This window comes from Gopherus flavomarginatus, chromosome 24 (genome assembly GCF_025201925.1).
Source record: "Gopherus flavomarginatus isolate rGopFla2 chromosome 24, rGopFla2.mat.asm, whole genome shotgun sequence".
Classification (NCBI taxonomy): Eukaryota; Metazoa; Chordata; order Testudines; family Testudinidae; genus Gopherus; species Gopherus flavomarginatus.
The window spans coordinates 16,019,553-16,040,414 of record NC_066640.1 but is presented as its reverse complement, the minus strand read 5'-3'; the positions used below and the strand labels follow the sequence as shown (position 1 = coordinate 16,040,414).

General features: G+C 42.5%; 1 protein-coding gene across 9 annotated transcripts in view; it reads left to right on the top strand.

Moving 5' to 3' along the window:
- The window catches only part of MYO9B (myosin IXB), an 83,786-nt gene extending 64,730 nt beyond the window's left edge, over window positions 1-19,056 (top strand). For 4 of the 9 annotated variants that reach the window (XM_050933988.1, XM_050933990.1, XM_050933985.1 and 1 more), the window contains 17 exons: window positions 374-504; window positions 1,103-1,260; window positions 2,641-2,831; window positions 3,784-3,882; window positions 4,359-4,535; window positions 5,068-5,109; window positions 8,378-8,489; window positions 9,842-9,915; window positions 10,191-10,383; window positions 10,713-10,841; window positions 11,449-11,554; window positions 12,389-12,520; window positions 13,832-13,955; window positions 16,777-16,824; window positions 17,389-17,528; window positions 17,844-17,971; window positions 18,123-19,056. In XM_050933988.1, coding sequence (XP_050789945.1) covers window positions 374-504; window positions 1,103-1,260; window positions 2,641-2,831; window positions 3,784-3,882; window positions 4,359-4,535; window positions 5,068-5,109; window positions 8,378-8,489; window positions 9,842-9,915; window positions 10,191-10,383; window positions 10,713-10,841; window positions 11,449-11,554; window positions 12,389-12,520; window positions 13,832-13,955; window positions 16,777-16,824; window positions 17,389-17,528; window positions 17,844-17,971; window positions 18,123-18,559 — 2,421 coding nt within the window. In that variant the 3' untranslated portion in view covers window positions 18,560-19,056. Of the gene's footprint in view, window positions 1-373; window positions 505-1,102; window positions 1,261-2,640; window positions 2,832-3,783; window positions 3,883-4,358; window positions 4,536-5,067; window positions 5,110-8,377; window positions 8,490-9,841; window positions 9,916-10,190; window positions 10,384-10,712; window positions 10,842-11,448; window positions 11,555-12,388; window positions 12,521-13,339; window positions 13,809-13,831; window positions 13,956-16,776; window positions 16,825-17,388; window positions 17,529-17,843; window positions 17,984-18,122 lie in introns of those variants that run through there. The other 5 variants (XM_050933994.1, XM_050933992.1, XM_050933991.1 and 2 more) reach the window with 3 other exon arrangements.
- The last annotated feature ends 1,806 nt before the right edge of the window (window positions 19,057-20,862 follow it).

Below are 20,862 nucleotides of genomic sequence, written 5' to 3'. Positions count from 1 at the left end.
TTGGCTTTATTTCCATGTAATAACCCCAGATGTACAGTACTTTCCCTCTTAATTTGTGTAAATTTGATTTTAAACGTTACCTTTAATAAAAATTTTAAATCTGAAAGATTTCATGTGCCAGCTATCACACGGCAATTTGTGCATTCAATTTCATATGCTTTCACAAATGGAGTCCCAGATGAGGCATTATATATAATAGGGCATCGTCTCAGCACATGAGAGATCTACAAATTGAGTGAAGTGGATTCTTTCGATTGTTGTACAAAAACAGAACTTGGTAAACTTCTTAAAAGATAAAACTTAAATGTGTGAATTAGCAGTTCCTTCATGGACTGGATTTTAAAGATCGTTCTATTTCTTTAATATTCTGTAGCCATCTCCGGAAACAATGGCGGAGGAGAAGAGCAACAAGAAACAGACTTTGCAAAAGAAGTCCAATGAACAGTTATCGCTCTTGGATTTAGCTGTCTCAGTGCAGCTACCTAGCCAGCCGATGGATGCCAAGTACGTGTTATGTGTGTGTCTATGGGATTGACTTCAACCAAACGAACCAAAGAACATGCCCTTTCCATAGCATGCCCTGTTATACCCAAGTATTGCACATATCTCTATGTATGATTATAGTGCTGTGGGACAAGGTAAGGAAAAACAAGAAATATTTTTCTCAGCCAATCAGCAAAAGTGTGTTAGTAGCAATGATAGACATGAATTGCATTTTTTGTGCATTCATTGTCTCTGGAACTTTGGTTCTAGCAATAGATTATTTCCCCAAAAATCTATGCTATACATCTATAATTAATTTATTGACTGAATGACCATTTCAGATAATGTGTTATGCCCTCTCTCTGTGTTCCTGAGAGCTGTGAATTAATATGTGTAATAAATATAATCCAGGTAGATACTCCCTCCTTCTCTTCCTCTTGTCTCATGCTTTACCTTGCTAGTGCTTGGAATTTATGCTCTGGAGATTTACTCCTCTCTATCATGGCTGTTAATTGTATAATTAAACACATGCTTTCTCTTAAAGCCTGTCTGTGTCTGTATAAAACAAGCTTCCATTACAGACATGTAAAAGAAACATGCAACCTGCTTTTACTTTCAGATCCACATTTAAAAGTCCTCTGCGTAAGCTTCTGGGAAAGAAACCAGACAAGAAATACGTTAGGGAGAGTCCTGATGTAATGGAGGAAGGAGAGAATCTCCCTCTTCTATCGTGTATTCTGATATCAGAATCAGTGGAGTCACAAAAATTATCAGAAGGTGAGTTTACTCTGCTCCGTTTCAGCCAGGAATGTGCAAGCAGTTGAAATAAAAAAAAAAATGGGTTGAATGCAGAACCTTCACAGCATTAGACCCAACAGTGAACATCTCAAAACTTATCCTTTTCAAATTCCCAGTGGCGCCTATGGATGGCAGCTTACCCTCATGTGTTCAGTGAAATTAATATTCTGCAAGCATTAGAAATGTTCTGTGATCAAAGTTATCTTCATTTGTCAGAAATCAAATTATATCTGACTAAAGCAAAACTTTCAATTCTGTTCTGCTTCCCATTGAGGCAATGTTTCTCAATAAGCCTTCTAATTTTACTAAATAAGCTGCATGTTCCTATGCAAAAGGGAAGTAATCTACCCAGAGTTTCAGACTTAGTTTGTCCTCAAGGCTTCTTCTCTTGTGTAGTCTTAGGCTTGTCTACACTTACCGTCTGATTGATGCATCAGCGGTTGATTTAGCGGGTCTAGTGAAGACCTGGTAAATAGACTGCAGATTGCTCTCCCGTCAACTCCTGTACTCCATGGGAACGAGAAGAGTAAAGGGAGTTGACAGGAGAGCATTTCCCGTCGACACAGCACAGCGTGAACCCTGCGGTAAGTGGGTCTAAGCTACGTCTACTTGAGTTATGCTATTCACGTAACTCAAATTGCATAGCTTAGATAGACTTTCCCCTATAGTGTAGACAAGGCCTTAATCTTAATGCTATATTTGTCCAGGCTTTGTCACCAAAATTACAAATATGGAAACAGTAATTCTTAAATGTGGTTGGCAAGTCTTAAGTGCAAGAATGTTTGTTTAGAAAGGTGAATTAAATTTATACATTTTAAAATCTGAAGCTGTATGCGTCTAAAACTCACTCTTGATGGATACTGCATCAATATTTTCTATGCAGACATATCCACTCCAGCTAGATTCAATTGGACATGTTCAGAATGGTGTTCTGAATTTCTGGTTTCCTTGAATTTAACAGTGGTTTCTTTGTAGTTTTAACAGTATAAATGCCCAGATTTGATCACAAAGGGAAAACTGCAAGGCTAGAGTCTTGTCCAAGTCTTATCTTGCAATCCAAAGAAACTTCTCCAAAACTGCATTATCCTGAAAGTTTGTGCAGAAAATAAGATAATTGTAGACTTTTTTTGTTTACTTTAAATATTTCTGGTGATATGGATTTGACTTGACCTTGTGTTAACTGAACATCACTATGAAATAGGTTGTTTAAAAGCAGCTGCTATGATTATAAAATACAATTGTGACCCTTCCCATATTGTTGGTGCCATGCTTTCCATTGTGCAGTGCAAGGGAGCTGAGGGAAGTAAAGGTTCAGAATTCTATCTTCTGCTTAGAATATATACTGATTCTTTTCCCCAGCTCCTTCTGGACACCCACGTCGCCCCCAAGCAGGAGAGCGACCTGTGAAAGAAACTAGCAAAGGGAAGAGGAATCGTACTATTAAAATCAAGAAGATTTCAGCAGTGTCTGAGAAGTGGCCAGCTTCTGTTATCCGTGAGATCACAAATGCCAATGAGCTGAAATACCTTGATGAGTTCCTTCTAAACAAGGTGAGATGCAGTGAAATGGAATGGAATGCAGATCAGTTTGTAGGACCAGTTATCTGATTATGGTTCTTCTCACTCCATTTTTACGTCTTGTCAGCTAATATAAATTGGAGTGGAAGCTTTTAATGATTTATATTTTATGTTGTATATTTTCTCACCTTTTAAGATGTTTTTATGCCTAGATTTCCAAGGAAGGTCTGCTTAGAACTGTTATATGGACGGGCCTGGGACATTTCTTTCAGCCCTGTTCTGTAGCTGCTATATGTGGGGATGTCCCTTTGACCAGGAGTTCCATGAACAGAGTGGCCATGGAACTGGGTCTTTAGCTATATCCTTCAAAGTACTATTGCTCATCGAGACTTGGCACTGAATAAAGTGCTGTATCTTTTTGGTTTTCTCTAAATGTAAATCTGAAATTGCTGCTAGTAGGATTTCGTGCAAAAGTGCAGGTGCTGAGTAGAAATGTCAGATTTCTTTGACGGGATGTTGTTGCCACTCCTAACAACCTGGAGGTGCCCAGCTCACCAGTGTGGAATTCGAAAGTGTAGAATTCTCCCAGGCATCGGCTTCAGTGATGATGTAATGGGAGGGGGGAAATGATTTAATAACTTGACACAAACTAGATCCTGCTGGATTTTTTCTCAGTCCAGGTGTTCCTAATGTATATGGTGTTTCCCTCCCTTGGCAAGTCGCCTTCATTCTTGCAGGCAGTAAGGTGACATTAACAAAGAATATATGGATAAGAAGAGCACATCATTGGACAAGGAGGCAGAGACAAGTGTTCTCTTTCCACGTGTGACAGAACCCCTTAGTATTCTCAGGATGCATCAGGAAATCCCATTTTGGATAATTATAAGCTTCAGACATGTCTGATCCAAAAGGGTTAGCTTAAATGTAGTACAGACTGGCTGTTCTCTCCTTAAATATAATAGTGACAAATATCATTGCCTTTCAGATAAATGACTTGAACTCCCAGAAGTCTGCTACTGAATGTTTATTTTTTGAAGCCACAGAAAAGTTTAGAGGAAATATCAAAACAATGTACTCTGTTCCTGTAAGTAATATACCTTGTTAGCCCTAAAAGCGATGTGAATATCACACTGATTTTGCAAAGAACTGAAGTGAAGCATTTAAAATGAATGCTCTAGCTTTACTTGTTTGTATTATCCTTAGTCTTTCAGCATCCAAGTAGGAATTTCTAACACTGATTAAATATTTCAGTACTTTTTTATTTTAAAGAGAAAATTAGGATACAAATGTCAGTTCCTGTAAACTTACTCATACAAATAGATGCATTTCTTTCTTTCGCTTTCTCATCATCTCTCTGACCACCGGTTACAGTGCTGCAGCAAAGATGGCAGGACTTTATTGTCATCAGCTCATCCATGTTGCTGCGTTAGTTACCCAGTGGGTGACCATTAAAAATTATCCAACAGTGTTTCAACATTAAATCAATGGCGGTAAAAAAAGCATGATGCACTTTACTGCACTGATTGATCGTATTTGAATAATGCCTTTTACTTCCACTAGAACGGGCAAATCCATGTCGGCTATAAAGATTTGATTGAAAACTATCAGCTTCTAGTTATAAATCTTGCAAAAGAGAGGGAAGAGAAAGACGTCAAGCTGGTTTTAAATCTCTTCCAATCCCTTCTCGATGAGTTTTCCCGAGGATATGCAAAAAGAGAAGAGTCAGAGCAGCATAAGGTATAGTACTTCCTTCCTGCTAGTCGTGGTGGTTGAAAAAGTTGTTTTTAAAACTGTTTAAAGAATTAGAACCACATTTTTCCAATGTCATTGACATAATCTGTTACTTCAGAACATTTTCCCACCTTGGTGTTCTTTCTGGAAACTTTTTTCCATTTATTAATCCTGAATCCAGCACCTGGTAATAGATTTTTACAGACTTTGGGCAGTTTATATGAAGGTACTTCTCATTATTATGCATTTTTCAAGATCCTGAAAATACTAAGATCAAGTTGGGAAGGATTTTTGCAAAACCTCCAAAGTTCTTGGTAGGGTTCAGCGATTCCAATGTTTTATCACCAGTGACCCCCTTCTAGCGGATTCAGGAGATGTTTTGAACTCTGAGAGGAGCCTTATCCAGCTTTGTTATGCTAACAGGTGGAGGCTGCAATGTAGAACCTCAGATGAAACTGGAGTGGGGGCGGTAAAACTGTGAGGGAGAGGAAATCTTTGGAGGTCTCAGATTGATATACCTTTGTGTATCTCATTGCAGCAAAGCAAAACCCAGAAGAAGAAACGAAAACAAGAGCGTGCGGTGAGTATTATTTTTCTTATTGTAGTACTGCACAAAGTCCCCCGCCATGCTCGCGGTTGCACAATATTAAGTCTCACAGGATCCTCCTACTGCAAAAACCTGCTTATACTAATGTGGCTTCTTGGTTTGCAAACCAAACTAACACAGTGTTTTCATCACGTAGCTCTATAGCTGTCATCTTCCACAATGCAGCAAGGTGTGCAGAATCGTTCCAGAGGTGTGCTGGGTACTTCCAGATTCACTTAAAATGTTTAAAAAAAAATTTTTTGCTGAAGATAATCACCAGCCTTAGCAACACACTGTAACAGACGTAACTCACCATAGACAAGTGCAGTAATGCACTCTGGAAGGAACCATTGAAACTCCAGTAACTGCTGTTGGGATCTGAATGTCAAGTAGTCTCACAGGGCAAAGATCAAGGCATTGTTGTGGATGGCTCCATGAAAATATTTGTTTTGTGACCACGAGCCATTAGAAAAGGGAATAAAATAGCAGCTCTGTTAAAGGATAGAGAAAAATATCACACCAAAAAATAATGGCAATTCCCTGCCTTATAGATTTGGTCCCCTCCTCTCAGCAAGTACGTAGGAGAAATATGAAAGGTCCAAGGAAGAGCACCAAGAATGATTAAGCATTTGGAAGGATTCTTGAAAGAGCAGGGCTATTCCTTTTGGAAAGCAGAGATGTCCTAGGAGATGAGCTCTCCCAGCATCACCAGTTGTTTGATATCCCTCTAGCCTGTCAGAGTTCTGTTTATTCCTGTCCCGTCAAGCAAACAAGGAGCACTTAGTGAAATTGAAAGGCCAGTTTTAAAACAGCGTGTCATTGCACAGTGGAACTTGCAGTGGTAGGATGTTATTGAGCCAAATCTCTTAGTGCAATTCATAAAAGATTAAACACTTCATATAACTACCATGATGAAGATATAAATTAAGGGCTGCGGATGCCTCTTTGTAAAGCATAAGCTGATTGCTATCTGGGTTCAAGCAGAACCAGGCAATTAGGTGTCACTGCGGGTTTTCACCACTTGGATCAAATTTCTAGCATTGGCTTCTGGATTAGAAGAATCACTGGTCTGTTGTCTTGTGCAGCCTGGTGTGTTCCTAAATGCATACATCTCACCTCACTTGGGGTGCTTTTTAGGACAGACTGGTTTTTTAAATGAGGAAATTGTTTAAAGGGGAGGGGTGACTGCTAAATGTTAGTAGCAGACTGCATCTGATGAGTGAATGGGTTAAAGGAACTCTGTCTAATAAATGCCTTAATTATGAAACAGACCAACACTAATTATCTTGGGCCTGGTCTATACTACAATTTTAGATCGAATTTAGCAGCGTTACCTCAATTTAAGCCTGGATTCGTCCACACGACGAAGCCCTTTTTTTTTTTACTTAAAGGGCTCTTTAAATCCATTTCTTTACTCTACCTCCGACGAGGAGATTAGTGCTGAAATCGGTCTTGCCAGGTTGAATTTGGGATAGTGTGGTCGCAATTTGACGGTATCTATCCCAGAGTGCTCCATTGTGACTGCTCTGGACAGCGCTCTCAACTTAGATGCACTGGCCAGGTAGACAGGAAAAGGCCCACGAACTTTTGAATTTCATTTCCTGTTTGGCCAGTGTGGTGAGCTGATCAGCACAGCTGACCATGCAGAACTCATCAGCATGATGTGCGCATTTCCGGGGCACATTGCCTGGCCTATATTTTGTGAGAAGTCTACGTCCATGTCTATGTCCTCATCACTCTCGTCACTGTGCTGCTGTCGCCTCCTCGTCTGGTTTTGCTTTTGCAGCTTCTGATTCTGCATTGAAAAAAAGGCGCAAAACAATTGTCTGCCATTGCTCTGACGGAGGGAGGGGCGACTGACAACATGGCTTACAGGGAATCAACAAAAGGGTTAGCTTTGCATCAAGGAGAAACACAAACAACTGTCACACAGAATGGCCCCCTCAAGGATTGAACTCAAAACCCTGGGTTTAGCAAGCCATTGATTTCACAAAACAAATCAGGTCAATTTCTTGTTTTGATCCACTCGATCCATATTTTACATCTTAGGCTGGCAGCAGATGGTGCAGTATGACTGCTAGCTATAGTCGTCATCTGGGTGTCCGGAAGAAAATGGGAATGACCTGGCTGAGTCACTCCCATGTCTGCTCAGGCGCCCCTGACCGGCCTCACTGAGGTCGGCTAAAAGAGCACCCAGGAGTACGACAATGATGGCTACCAATCATAATGCACCGTCTTCTGCCAAAAGGCAATGAGCTGCTGCTGTGTAGCAATGCAGTCCCATGTCTGCCAGCACCCAGGAGATGTATGGTGACAGTGAGCTGAGCAGAGTCCATGCTTGCTGTGGTATGGCGTCTGCTCAGGTAACCCAGGAAAAAAGGTGCAAAACCATTGTCTGCTGTTGCTTTCACGGAGGCAGGGAGGGAGGGACGGAGAAGGATCCTGATGACATGTACCCAGAACCACCTGCGACACTGTTTTTGCCCCATCAGGCATTGGGATCTCAACCCAGAATTCCAGTGGGCAACGGAGAGTGCGGGAACTGTGGGATAGCTACCCACAGTGCAACGCTCCAGAAGTCAACGCTAGGCTCGGTCCGCCGACTTAATGCACTTAGAGCATTTTGTGTGAGGACATGCATAATTGACTGTATAAAAACAATTTCTAAAATAATGACTTCTATAAATTCGACCTAATTTTGTAGTGTAGACATACCCTTGGGTTGAGAGCACTGGTTCTCAACCAGGGGTACGCAGAGGTATTTTAGGGGGTACATCAACTCATCTAGATATTTGTCTAGTTTTACAACAGGCTACATAAAAAGCACTAGCGTAGTCAGTACAAACTAAAATTTCATACAGTGAGTTGTTTATACTGCTACCTTTCAGTGTATCCTATATAGATGTACAATATTTATATTCCAATTGATTTATTTTATAATTATATGGTAAAAATGAGAAACTAAGCCATTTTTCTGTAATAGTGTGCTATGACAATTTTGTACTTTAATGTCTGATTTTGTAAGCATGTCGTTAAGTGAGATGAAACTTGGGGTACACAAGACAAATCAGAATCCTGCAAGGGGTACAGTAGTCTGGAAAGGTTCAGAGCCACTGGGTTAGCCTTACACCAGAAGCCAGATTTCCCTCTATCAGTTTTAATTGTGGAAGAGAGGAGAAAAAGTAAGGTGGAGATAGCTCAGATTGTTTCTAAAGAAAATAAACAAAAAGGAGCCATTAACTTCTCCGATTCCCCCACCCAGATTGAGGAGCACAATGGCCATGTGTTCACGAGCTACCAAGTGAGCATTCGGCAGTCGTGTGAGCAGTGCTCATCCTACATCTGGCCTATGGAGAAGGCCTGTCTTTGCAGTAGTAAGTGGAAATGGGTTACTCTTGCCATTTGGTTTTAAAAAATTGAAGATCCTTACAACTTTGGTGGGCATAGGCATAGCCTTGTTGGTGGGGGTCTGGGCTGGGAGCGCTCAGAAAGTGATGGGGCCTGGGCAGGAAAGACCTTGCATGTGGGGGGCACCTGAACAAGTTGCCGTGGGGGTGCATGTGCTAGCTGGCTGGCACAGGTGGTAAGTAGGGTTCTGGCAATTCTTGCCAGCCACTTCATGGAGCAGCAGCAACACCATCACTCAAAGAACTACATGTCCCTTTTCTGTGGCTGAAGAGTTCAGGATGAGGTGAAATGAAGGAGGAAAACCGCCTGATTACTTGGGTTTCCTAATGACTTGAAGTGATATTGGCATATCCCAACAGGAGCCGCCCTACAGCTAAGAATAGTATCAGAGGGGTAGCCATGTTAGTCTGGATCTGTAAAAGCAGCAAAGAATCCTGTGGCACCTTAAAGACTAACAGACGTTTTGGAGCATGAGCTTTCATGGGTGAATACCCACTTTGTCGGATGCATGTAGTGGAAATTTCCAGGGGCAGGTATATATATGCAAGCAAGAAGCAGGCTACGGATAACAAGGGTAGTTCAATCAGGGAGGATGAGGCCCTCTTCTAGCAGCTGAGGTGTGAAAACCAAAGGAGGAGAAACTGGTTTTGTAGTTGGCAAGCCATTCACAGTCTTTGTTTAATCCTGAGCTGATGGTGTCAAATTTGCAGATGAACTGAAGCTCAGCAGTTTCTCTTTGAAGTCTGGTCCTGAAGTTTTTTTGCTGCAGGATGGCCACCTTAAGATCTGCTATTGTGTGGCCAGGGAGGTTGAAGTGTTCTCCTACAGGTTTTTGTATATTGCCATTCCTAATATCTGATTTATGTCCATTTATCCTTTTCCGTAGAGACTGTCCAGTTTGGCCGATGTACATAGCAGAGGGGCATTCTCCTCCCTTGGTTTTCACACCTCAGCTGCTAGAAGAGGGCCTCATCCTCCCTGATTGAACTACCCTTGTTATCCGTAGCCTGCTTCTTGCTTGCATATATACCTGCCCCTGGAAATTTCCACTACATGCATCCGACAAAGTGGGTATTCACCCACGAAAGCTCATGCTCCAAAACTTCTGTTAGTCTATAAGGTGCCACAGGACTCCTTGCTGCTTTTACAGCTAAGAATATTGTTCCATCTGCCATGGAGAGGGAAATGTGTATTTTGGGGAAAACTCCAGTATGCAGCTTATTCAGATTGTATAGAGACTAACAGCAAATGGGAAACAGAGGAAACTCTGCATTTGAATCTGGTTTGATCTGTCAGTAACAGTCCCTCTCCTCTGTAGCCTGCAAATTGATTTGCCACAAGAAATGCATGTCCAAAACTCAGAGCTGCTGCACATCGCCCTGTGGAAAAAAGGTAAGAGAAGTCCTCCCCTCAGAGTACACATGTGTAATGTGTTAGACCAACTGTTAGGCAGTGATGGCCTGATTATACCAACAACTGAAAATCTCACCCAGTGCCACAGCCCAGATGCCATTCTCACCAGTGGGCGTCTTGTGATCAAAAGTTAGTAAGAAGCATGGCATAAAACATTCAGCTTTCATTTAGGTGTAGCAGAAGGTCCTAACTTAAATGAGTTTGGTAGCCTGGAAACAGGAATCCATATGACACTTGACCTGTATCAATTCCAGAACGAGCAAGGTGTAGACTCCCGTCACTTCGGAGTGTGTGTGAGTTCCTTAATTAGCGATAAGAATTCAGTCCCCGTTGTCATGGAGAAACTACTAGAGTATGTGGAGATGCATGGCCTCTACACGGAAGGAATCTACAGGAAATCAGGGTCAGCAAATCGCATGAGGGAGCTGAAACAGTTGCTGCAGACAGGTATGTCTAAATAATGCTGTCAACCTTTCCTGCTTCCCAGCACACAATTCAGCTGCCCTGCTATTCTGAGAGCATCTGTAAGACTATTTCTTATCAGAAAAACTGCTCTGCACTAACTTGTGCAGTACGGAGCCTGTATTACTGATTAGCCGGCTAATCTGTTCATGCTCATAAATACGTATCTTGCAGGCACATTTTGAGTAGTCACATGGGCTCCAGGGAAGTAGATACGCTAATGCTTGAATTCTTTGTAGGCCTCCTTCTTTGGGAGCTGATTGTGTGCATCAAAGGAATCAGATGGCTAAATAATTGTCAGACTCTCTTTTCAGATCCAAATTCAGTGAAACTAGAGAATTATCCCATTCACACTATCACTGGCATCCTGAAGCAATGGCTACGAGAGTTACCTGACCCACTCATGACTTTTGCACAGTACAGTGACTTTCTCCGAGCAGTAGGTGGGTTTTGTCAACAATTTGTAGAGCAATAGGAATGTTTTCACTTGTTCTGTCTTGGAGAAGGATTTAGTGCCCCGGCACTAACTATGTGTTATATGGCCTCTTCCTAGTCATCTCTACAGCAGTCACTAAAATTTGTCCTAGGAAACAGAAGTTCCTGGGGAAAATCCATTTTTTGGCTTTCTGATGTCAAGATTCCTGTCTCACTTTTCAGAATAGCAGCATCTACAAAGACGCTCCCCTTTCTTGTGGGGGGGAAATGTTAGTATATTAAGTGCAAAAAATGTGAACAGACCTGGAGTCTGACATTCCTTGCATTTGTCACTCTGTCATTACCATGCCGTTACAAGCATGTGAAAAGGGGGGGAACTAATACCATCTGGTGTGTGCTGTTGTCTCTCACTATAATAGAGTGAGTAAATGAAGTGACAGCCAAGGCTTCTGAAGTATTAAGCAACACAAGAGGTTCAGAGATGCGTTTAGCTTAAGATTCCCAGACATCTCCAAGAGCATTCAAATGTTCTGGCATTAATTGACTGGTGCTTTAGAACTGCTATGAGCTCCTGAGTGTCTTGAGATCTTGCTGTGCTCGTCTCTTCTTATGCAGAGTTACCAGAAAAGCAGGAGCAACTTATTGCCATTTACAGTGTCCTTGAACAGCTTCCACAAGCCAATCACAACACCCTGGAGCGACTCATCTTTCACCTTGTCAAGTAATGATCTTTCCTTTCCTTTGGGTTTTATCTGCGCTGGGTCCATTCTCTCTCTGGTGTCACTTTCCAGTTACTGTTTAAAAAGCCACATAAACCAGAGATAAGTATATTCATCATGTGGAATTTTGAATTTGTCTTGGAAGCCTTCTGACATCCTGACCCTTTTTGGGATCTGAGTGGGGATATTCCTGCTTTTTGTGACTGACTGACATGACAAGGGTGAGAATTTAGGGTTGGCAGTTTGTGGGCATGCGTGTGCTTCCTCTTTCCTGCAAGCCAGTCTAATTGTATCAGGTGAGCCAAGCAGCATTAGCTCTGAGAGCATTGTAAGTCCTGGTTGAGTGGTGGTGGGTTTGAGCAGCCTGGAATGCAGGGATTAGTGTGGCTTGATGGCAGATACTATGAGGATGTTAGCGCAGTTGAATGGCAGAAGCAACATGAGCACTGTAAATACCTGTAAATGTTCTAGTGATGAGCTGGGTACTGCTGGCAGGGGGGCATGAAGTGGAAGGATCTGCTTTCAGCTGAGGGGACCTAAGTAGGAACCTGAAAAAAGAGTGATAACTGACTCACAAGAGAGGGGGCACAGAGTGGCTGGCCAAGGTACATCCAGGCTACCTCTGTCAACGTGGAATCATGTTCTCTTTCATGCAACAAGATGTAAAATTCACTTATTTTAAAAAAAGTTTCCCCAACCTCTTGCGTGCATTGAACCTTCTGGAGCGTCCCCCCTCAGCTGCCATGCTGGGACGCTAGCAAAGTTTGATCAGATCATTTGTTTTCTAGCAAGATTTACTAAGAAACTTTCATTTTGTTCCAAACATTGTATTTCAGAGTGGCTCTAATAGAAGACGTCAACCGTATGTCACCCAATGCTCTGGCCATTGTCTTTGCTCCATGTCTCCTGCGCTGCCCTGATAATTCTGACCCACTAACCAGTATGAAGGACGTCTCAAAGACAACCATGTAAGTCTCAGCACTTAGCTTGCTGCAAAAGTCTGTATGGATCAAATTGCCCTTTCAACTGGTGCGTGTCTCTGGTGCTGTCATGTGCACCTTGTCTACCTCCTGCAGTTCGATCCATGTTAGAGCTATCCAATATAACAAACTTTGTTGGAGCCCTGTTGGCAGGATAGGCTGGAGAACTGAGTGCAGAATTAGGAGCCAGTAAATCCTGAATTCGAATCTTAGCTCTGCCACTGATTTCCGTGGCTTTGGCACAACAGGCCCCAATCTTGATGAGGATATCAGGGTACTGCTGTAACTTTATTAATAATTAAGAGTCTTAACAATTCTGAATTCAAACTAATGCTAGAAAATGTTATAAATTTGATTCCTTTATTTGTGCTGCAAGCAGGGCTTGGATGGATGGAGGGGATATGTACAGCATGATGGTATTAATCTGTATGTGTCAAATAAAAATCATAATTGGGCCGAAAAGTAGCACCATTCCTGTATAAACAACTGTCCTACAGCTGTATTGAGATAGAAGCATTACTTACATGGTATGGCACAGAAATTAAACACGGTCAGTTGCCTACTTGGGAGCCCTTCAGCCTTTACCTTTGAGCCTCTCTTCTTGAGTTGTGCCCATATCCTCTTTGTGCTAGTCACTGGCATCACTGGCCTTAGTGCAGCCCCTCTAGCTCTCTCTGCTTATCCCCACCCTTCCTACATGGCTGGCCTTGGACCTGCCTCAGTCAGTTTAAATAAAGAGCCAGAGCAGAAATGACAGAAGTGTTTGAAAAATAATAAAGCGGTGACTTTTTCCAACTTCTGATTCAGTTTGCTCTTCCTGTGGGGCTGTAAATGTGGAGAAGGGCAGTTGCGGGAACATTCTGTACCCACCAGTGTCTGTGCCGGAGCAGGGAGAGGACAGCAGGTAGAGGAAATATAAATAGCTAGCGCCGTGGGTGATGCTTCTTCACTTACCATTGTTGCATGGAGACACAGTGTGCAAGTTCTGGGTACCCAAGTTCGAACATGTATCATCTGTAGCACTGCTTTTGGTTGCACCCAGTCCTGCTTGTCTGTGTAGACTCTTCCCCTGCACTCATACAGCACCACCCTCTAAAGAAAGTGCCTCTGGAGACTCTGGTTTGAGAGGGGGCCATCCACATGTGTGTCTAACATCCCTGAGCTGGGCGTATTCACTGGCAGTGTGTTGAAGATCTGTCCATATGTTAGTGGCACATCTCATCCCCCATGGTTGTCCCCAAAGCATGTGTAAGTATCCAGGGAGCAGGTTGCTGAATGAACTCTTGCACTTTCACACAGGTGTGTGGAAATGCTAATAAAGGAGCAGATGAGAAAATACAAGATTAAAATGGATGAAATTAACCAGCTGGAAGCAGCTGAGAGCATTGCTTTCCGACGACTCTCATTGCTCCGGCAGAACACGGTAAGTGCTACAATGAATAATAGCCCCACATCCAACAGGGGCTCTATTGTGGACTCCGTGGGGTGAGGGAAATGCACTATAGCCTCACTATTCCCAGCCTGCTCAGCTTGTCAAAGACCAAATGCTGGTTACTGACCTTGGATTTTACTGAAAAGGGGGTTGGCCCAGTGTTGCCGTGGGAACTAGGCCTCTTTCCATGTGGAAGTCTGAGCTTGAATGAGCTCAGTGTGCTGGGCAGAGAGCACCTCTTGATGATGTAAGTACAGAGAGCATCGGGGTACCAGCCCAGCAACTCCGTAAGTAGGATTGTGAGGTGGTTGTGTCTGTTTGGTGCCAAGTAACCTACAGGGGATGCCTTCATTTCAGGGGATATGGTGATTCACTTGTTCAAAGTGTGCTCTCACTTTAGTCTCTGGTACTTCCATGAAAAGCTCAGCTATGCTGAGTGTGCCAAAGTCACCTTTCTGACAGCTTCCTGGATAGCTAGCTCTGCAATGCCATGGACGACGAACAAAAGCATAATGCCTGGGATGGGAGCAATCATAAATTATGTATATATTTTTGCATAGTACAAAGAGCTGATATCTTTTCTCTAAGGCACAGTGGTTTAGTAGAAAACATGAGTCACCCACTCAGAGATCTGGATTCTGTATCTAGTTCTGCAAAAGACTCCATGTGTGTCTTTGAGCAAGTCATGTCACCTCTCTGGGACTGTTACCTCTTCTTTCAAGCAGGAGCAATGGTATTTGCCTCCCAAAAGGCATAGGTGCCGGAGCTACGGGTGCTGGGGCTTGAAGTGTTTTCCATGATATACAGAGTTTACAGTTTGATTCAGTGGCTCTCAGCACCCCCACTATACACATTGTTCCAGCACCCCTGCCAAAAGAAGTGGTGTGAGGCTTTCCTAAGAAGTTGTGGAATGCAGAGAATTAAGGCCCTTGAATGGAAGAGGTGGGCCTACAACTTCTGGCTCCTAGTCCCAGTGTTAATTCTTCTCAGCTCAGGAGGGATCAGAGGGATGAGCATCCCTTTACCAGATCCTGGTAGACTGGGACTAGAGGACTCAAGGGATGAGTGTACAGCTTCAAGTGTGCATACAGTACAGGCTGCCAGCACTGGGATCGTTGTCAGAGTAGTAACTCCTGCCCACGCTACTGCCCATGTAAGAAGAGCAATTTCCAAATGTGGCACAATCAAAACAGAGTGTCACCAGGACACTTTCCTTTGTGAGGGCTATTTCTCTCCTTTTTTGGCACTAGAGTGGCTTTAAACAAATATCTCTCTCTATATATATTTTTTGTATAATTACATAAGAACATAACAAGACTGGGTCCATCTAGCCCAGTATCCTGTCTTCTTCTGACAGTGGCCAATGCCAGGTGTCCCAGAGGGAATGAACAGAACAGGGAATCAAGTGATCCATCCCGTCGCTCATTCCCGGCTTCTAGCCAACAGAGGCTAGGGACACCATCCCTGCCCTCCCTGGCTAATAGCCATTGATAGACCAACCTATCCTCCATGAATTTATCTAGTTCTTTTTTGAACTCTGTTATAGTCTTGGCCTTCACAACTATTAGTAAAAGTTAATTAATTTCCAGCTGTCTTAAATGGCTGAATAATTTTTGGGGGAAAGTCAAAAACAAAAAATCTGCTTTAAGCAGGAACCAGGCCTGGAAAAATTTCAGCCCATGAGGTGGGGGTGGATTAGGGGGAGAGTTTTACAAAGCTATGAGTAACTGAAAATGGTGGTTATCATGGAAATGCTGAAGTAACCCTAACTATAGTTGCTCTCATGGAAGTGGTATCACAAAACTTCCTAATTTAAAATGCAAAAAGAAAAGCTCTTTGGGAACGTATCTGGAGGCCAGAGGTAGAAGTGTAGGGAGTGAACTGGAGTTAGGGAACTTGCTGTGAAACTGTTCTACATGTGGACCTAGGATTTGAGTCAGTCCAAGTGAGAAGCCGACACACACCACTGTGTGTGCTTCCAGTGCTTTACAAGAGATTCTGTCAGTGTCAGACATGTGACCACTCCTACCCCCAAAGGACTTGCAGACTAACTGCACAAACAAAAGCTCTCCGTACCAAACAGAACTTGCACTGAGACGACTTCACAATTCTTTGGCCTCATCATGACATTGATTTTTTTTTTTTTTTTTTTTTTTTGGTTAATTAAAGCAGAACTTCTCTCCAGACATCACTGTGGAGTTTTGCTTTAAAATCAATGGGATGAAGAGAGCCTTTTGTTTGGCAGTTAAATAGTGTTAGCCAAGTATGTGTTAAACTTGTATGTCTGTTTTTAATCCTGGATGTAAGAATTGTGACAGCCAAGCAATGAGATTCCACATATGGACCTCAAGATAGTGGGCTTGTATTTGCTGATTCAAAGCCTGATACAGCTGGTCTGTGTGCCCTAGAAATCTGACATAAGTGAAAAATCAGAATTTAAAAAAAACAAAAACCCCAAACCACCTAGATCTGTCTGACCTATAATAAGAATTAGAAAACTACTGAGATGACTCCAGTTGATACTGCCAACAGGTTGCCTTAACAGGTTAAAATACGTTCAATAGAGTAAGAAGGTCTTTGATAATTAAAGATTCAATATCTTTGTGCTTGGTAGATCAAAATGTTTTTAAAACCTTCAATATTGCTTTTATGGAACGTCCAAACACATACATTGCAAAATATGGCAGTGATAGAACTATTGACATTACCATTAAGTCTGACATACAAAGTTTTAATGTAATTGTTCTGATCAGAAAAAACAACTTTCTGAAGTTACCATGATGTAGTGAATTTGGTCTTCATCTTTCTCTAGCTCTGGCCTGTAAAACTTGGGTTTTCTTCTCCTTATGAGGGGGTGCTGGTATGTACAAGACCTGATGTGTTTATAGTGCATGGTTAATTCTCCTATGGCACCACAGCATGATGGGACATTTGCTGCTTATTATAACTTATGTGGTGTGAAACAGATTTCAAAACATTCCAGACTGCATGCATCACTGCAGCCCTTTCCCCAGAATGCATGCACTGCTACTATCCAATTCCTTCCTCACTTCACTATTTCTTATTAATTAAGTTCTAACCTGTGCTCATACTGAATGGCACAAGAATTTGTAGTTAACTCGCACAGCTAAACAAGTGTTGGCAAACGTACTCTCTACATTGAAAAACATGAAAAAAGAAAAATGTTAAAATAAATCAGGTGAATTTAAACTTTCAAGGCAAATTAAAACTACTGTGTGACCTAGTCAAACATATCTGTATATATGGAATGGATTACTAATACCCCCCCTTTACTACCTCTGTGGGAGCCCTTCACTTGCCATATCTTCGCCTGCCCATCTTTTATAACTAACTTTCTGTCCAGAGGTAGTGTGAAATATCCTACTCCTGATCATGAAGCGTGACACATCCAACTTTCTTACAGAGTAAAAGCCCCCAAGACAAGGGAAATGACGACAGCTTCCCTGAGCTGGGATCACTACAGGAGGAAGACGAGGTGTCTGATGTTGATAACCGGGAAAAGGAGATTCTGATAGAACGCATACAGTCAATAAAAGAGGAAAAGTGAGTCCTGGCTTCACATTTCTAATTAAATCCATTGAGTTTATGCCTCGTGTCCTGGGAGGCAACACAGCATGCTGCTTTATTTCTGTGTTGCATTTCAAACATAATTTACAAGGTCAGAATGGAGAAGAGGAGAGGCAGTAAAAGGTAACAGGCAAAGGAAATATTTTCAGATGAAATTTGGTGAGGTATAGGTCCAGGACTGCTTTGCTTCTAAAGTCTGCTCTGCCTAGAATAGTTCATGTCAGCAGCATTGGTAAATATTGTAAGTCAGTGTCTCTCTGGAGTGCTATGATGTATATGTGTTTGATGCAGGGAAGACATAACTTACCGATTACCTGAGCTTGACCAGCAAGGCTCTGATGAGGAAAATCTAGACTCTGAGACCTCAGTGAGCACGGAGAGCCTGCCAGAGGACCGAACAGGGCGGCTGGATACTGAAGGTCAGTATTAAGGTAGTGTGTGCTTTTTTTTTCACCTTCTACATTATTTCATATTTTACATATTTTGTGACATCTGGTCAGAACCAGTCATGTCAGTTTACATTTTTTAAAATGCACTCTAACTTCCAAGTAGCTTTCCCTTTCTTTAAAGGAACCATGCTGTCTGAATTCCAGTGCCATGGTCAGTGCCCCAGTGTGCCTGCCAAAGACACTTGCGGAGGGCCCAGCATTTCACTTTCACTGGCCTCTACATTCTCCTCAGTTACAAGGCGCAGACCATCATCAGTATTGGTCAAGATGAAAGTCCCCTGCCGAAATCCAGTGATGCCGACGGCAAATATAAAACTTCCGTATGGGATTCCCAAACTGACAGAATCCCAGAGAAGAACATCAGCTGAAGAGTCTCAGCCAGTGGTAAAACGGAGGGACCGGCTAGCAAGGCGAACTGATAAAATTCACTCTGTATACATTGCACAAGGATCTGTTGTGGCCCAAACTCAGGAACCTTTGGACGAATATGAACCAACAGCAAAAGTGAAGCGGAGGTTTTCAGACCCTTACTCACACATTTCATGCATAGATGAATGAAATATTTAAAATGTTGGAATTTTTTAAAAACTGGGACCACAACTTCTAGCTCTGACCCTCCTTTAAGGATTGTGAACTTGTGCACTTGCCTTAAGAAGTCATTGGCGTCACAGTCTGGAACTCTCAGCACTCTAAGGGTTAAGCAGGGTTGCTTAAAAACAAACAATATCCTGCTATTTGTAAACAAATTAAAAAACTGGTGGGGGAGGGGGAAAGTAGAATCGAAATCTGCTTTGGTCAGAGTAAAATACGGAGACTTGAGTCTGCAGGAAGACTCTAGTGACCTTAGTTTCTCCTGCTGTGCCTTCTTGTATTTGCTTACGATGGGCTCTAATAGGTCCGAAGGTGAATTAGAGTCCCTAGGTTTTGCCTTACTCCAGTTTTTTGTATGTTTTATGACAAATTCCTTTGTGGTTTACAGAATTGTTAATGTAATAGCCTTAACTGAGACCAAAAATGTATCAATGTTTATTAATACATTGCACTTTTTAAAAATCCTTGTGTTAGGTTATCAGTGTCCTACTGCTACAGTGTCTGCCCTTTCCAGAGAGCCCTTTAGTAGGAGAGAAGACACTTGATTCTGAGCAAAAGTAGATCTGCTTCCCTGAGATTTGGATGCCATTTCCCACCACTTCCATAAAAGGATTTGGAGAGGGTTCTGCAGGGTAAATACCGATCACCAAAGTTCCTGTAATCATGCAGTGTTTCTGAGAGTTCAGTGTTTTGTGTACAAGTATAACCACATTGCTAAGCAAATGCAGTTGTTGCAGTGGGCAACTATGTGCAAGGCTTTGTTCAGCATATGTTGTGTATCACAATGCTGCAAACGTCACTAAGGGTCAGGTATGAGAACATGCAGGCAGAAACAGCTTCTAAAACCTGGGCCGTGTGAGTCAGTCTTAGTTTACTGTTCAGTCTCTCCTCTGCCAATGTGAATTGCGAGTGTAGATCAGGCCAGCTGACTTTCTGGCTGATATGAGGAACTCCACTTATTGGCTCCAATCAGGAATCCCATCCAATCTCCTCATTGTAGGGTGCCAAGCACTACATACATGTTTGTTAGAGCTGGTAGGAAGATGGAGCATTTTTCCGGGGGGGAGAAGCCACAATCGGTGGCACTTCGGTGGCTGCTCTACCACACCGCTTCATTCTTTGGCAGCAATTCGGCGGCCAGTCCTTCCCTCTTAGAGGGACTGAGGGACCCGCTGCCAAAGACCTGGACATGCCGCCCCTTTCTATTGACTGCCCCAAGCACCTGCTTCCTGCACTGGTGCCTGGAGCCGGCCCTAGGTCAGGCATTACAACAGTCACATCGCTGTATGGCATCATGGGAGAAGTCTAACTGGAGAGCCTGCCCCAGAGAGAAGAATGGAAGCATAGGAGACCCAAACTACAACTCTCATGTATTTCTGAATAGAAATCCTTCAGTTTTCAGACTTTCAATAAAAAAATCAAAGTTTTCCACAAAATGCAGATACTTCTTACAAAAAAATTAACTGAAAACCCAATTTTCCATGCAAAGAAGTCTTGATGGAGAACATTCAGCCAGTCCTGCAGTTTTATTATAAGTAAATGTGCTGCTGTAACAATTAGTGATGAAGGAACCAATGTTCCACCCTGCATTTAGAGCTGCTGTTGAGTCAGTAGGGAGCGCACACTGACATAAAAAGGGACTCTGGTAGACCCTGGCACGTAGAGTTTGCTGCTCTAAAGCTTAGAGGTGAGCTGGAAAACTCAAGCAAGGTATTTCACTAACGTTACAAATAGGTGCTGAATGCCCCCATCAGCCAGGTAGGGCATCGTGAATGAAAACTGTGCTACTTTTTCTTTCTTGGCATATGACACGAAATTAGTGGGCATAATTTAAAAAACAAAACCTGTACCTCCCATCTGAGATCAAAACAGAATTAACCCCCATGGGGCTGAGTTATCATTTTCTTGTACTGTGCACTATCAGCTAGCCTCAAGCACAAATTGAGGCAGGCTACTAAGACTTTAAAGTATCTTCCATATGCCTTGAAAGTTTTGGTTTTTTTTTAAATATAGCAAAACCATATACAAAAATGACCATGCCTTTTAGAAACTAGACTAACCTCATCCTGTTCTTGCTTGCCATTGGTGTGTTCTGCGCTGAGGGATAGTGTCACATGATGATGCATATGATGGAGCAGAACCTAGATGGCCAGGATGGAAGGGAATGTCACATGAACAGAACAAATCCAGCATGTCTCGGCTGACCTCTGTCAGTGTGTTCAGGTCTGTATAGCTAGGCATAAAGTGTCCTACCCTAGGTGGTCATAAGC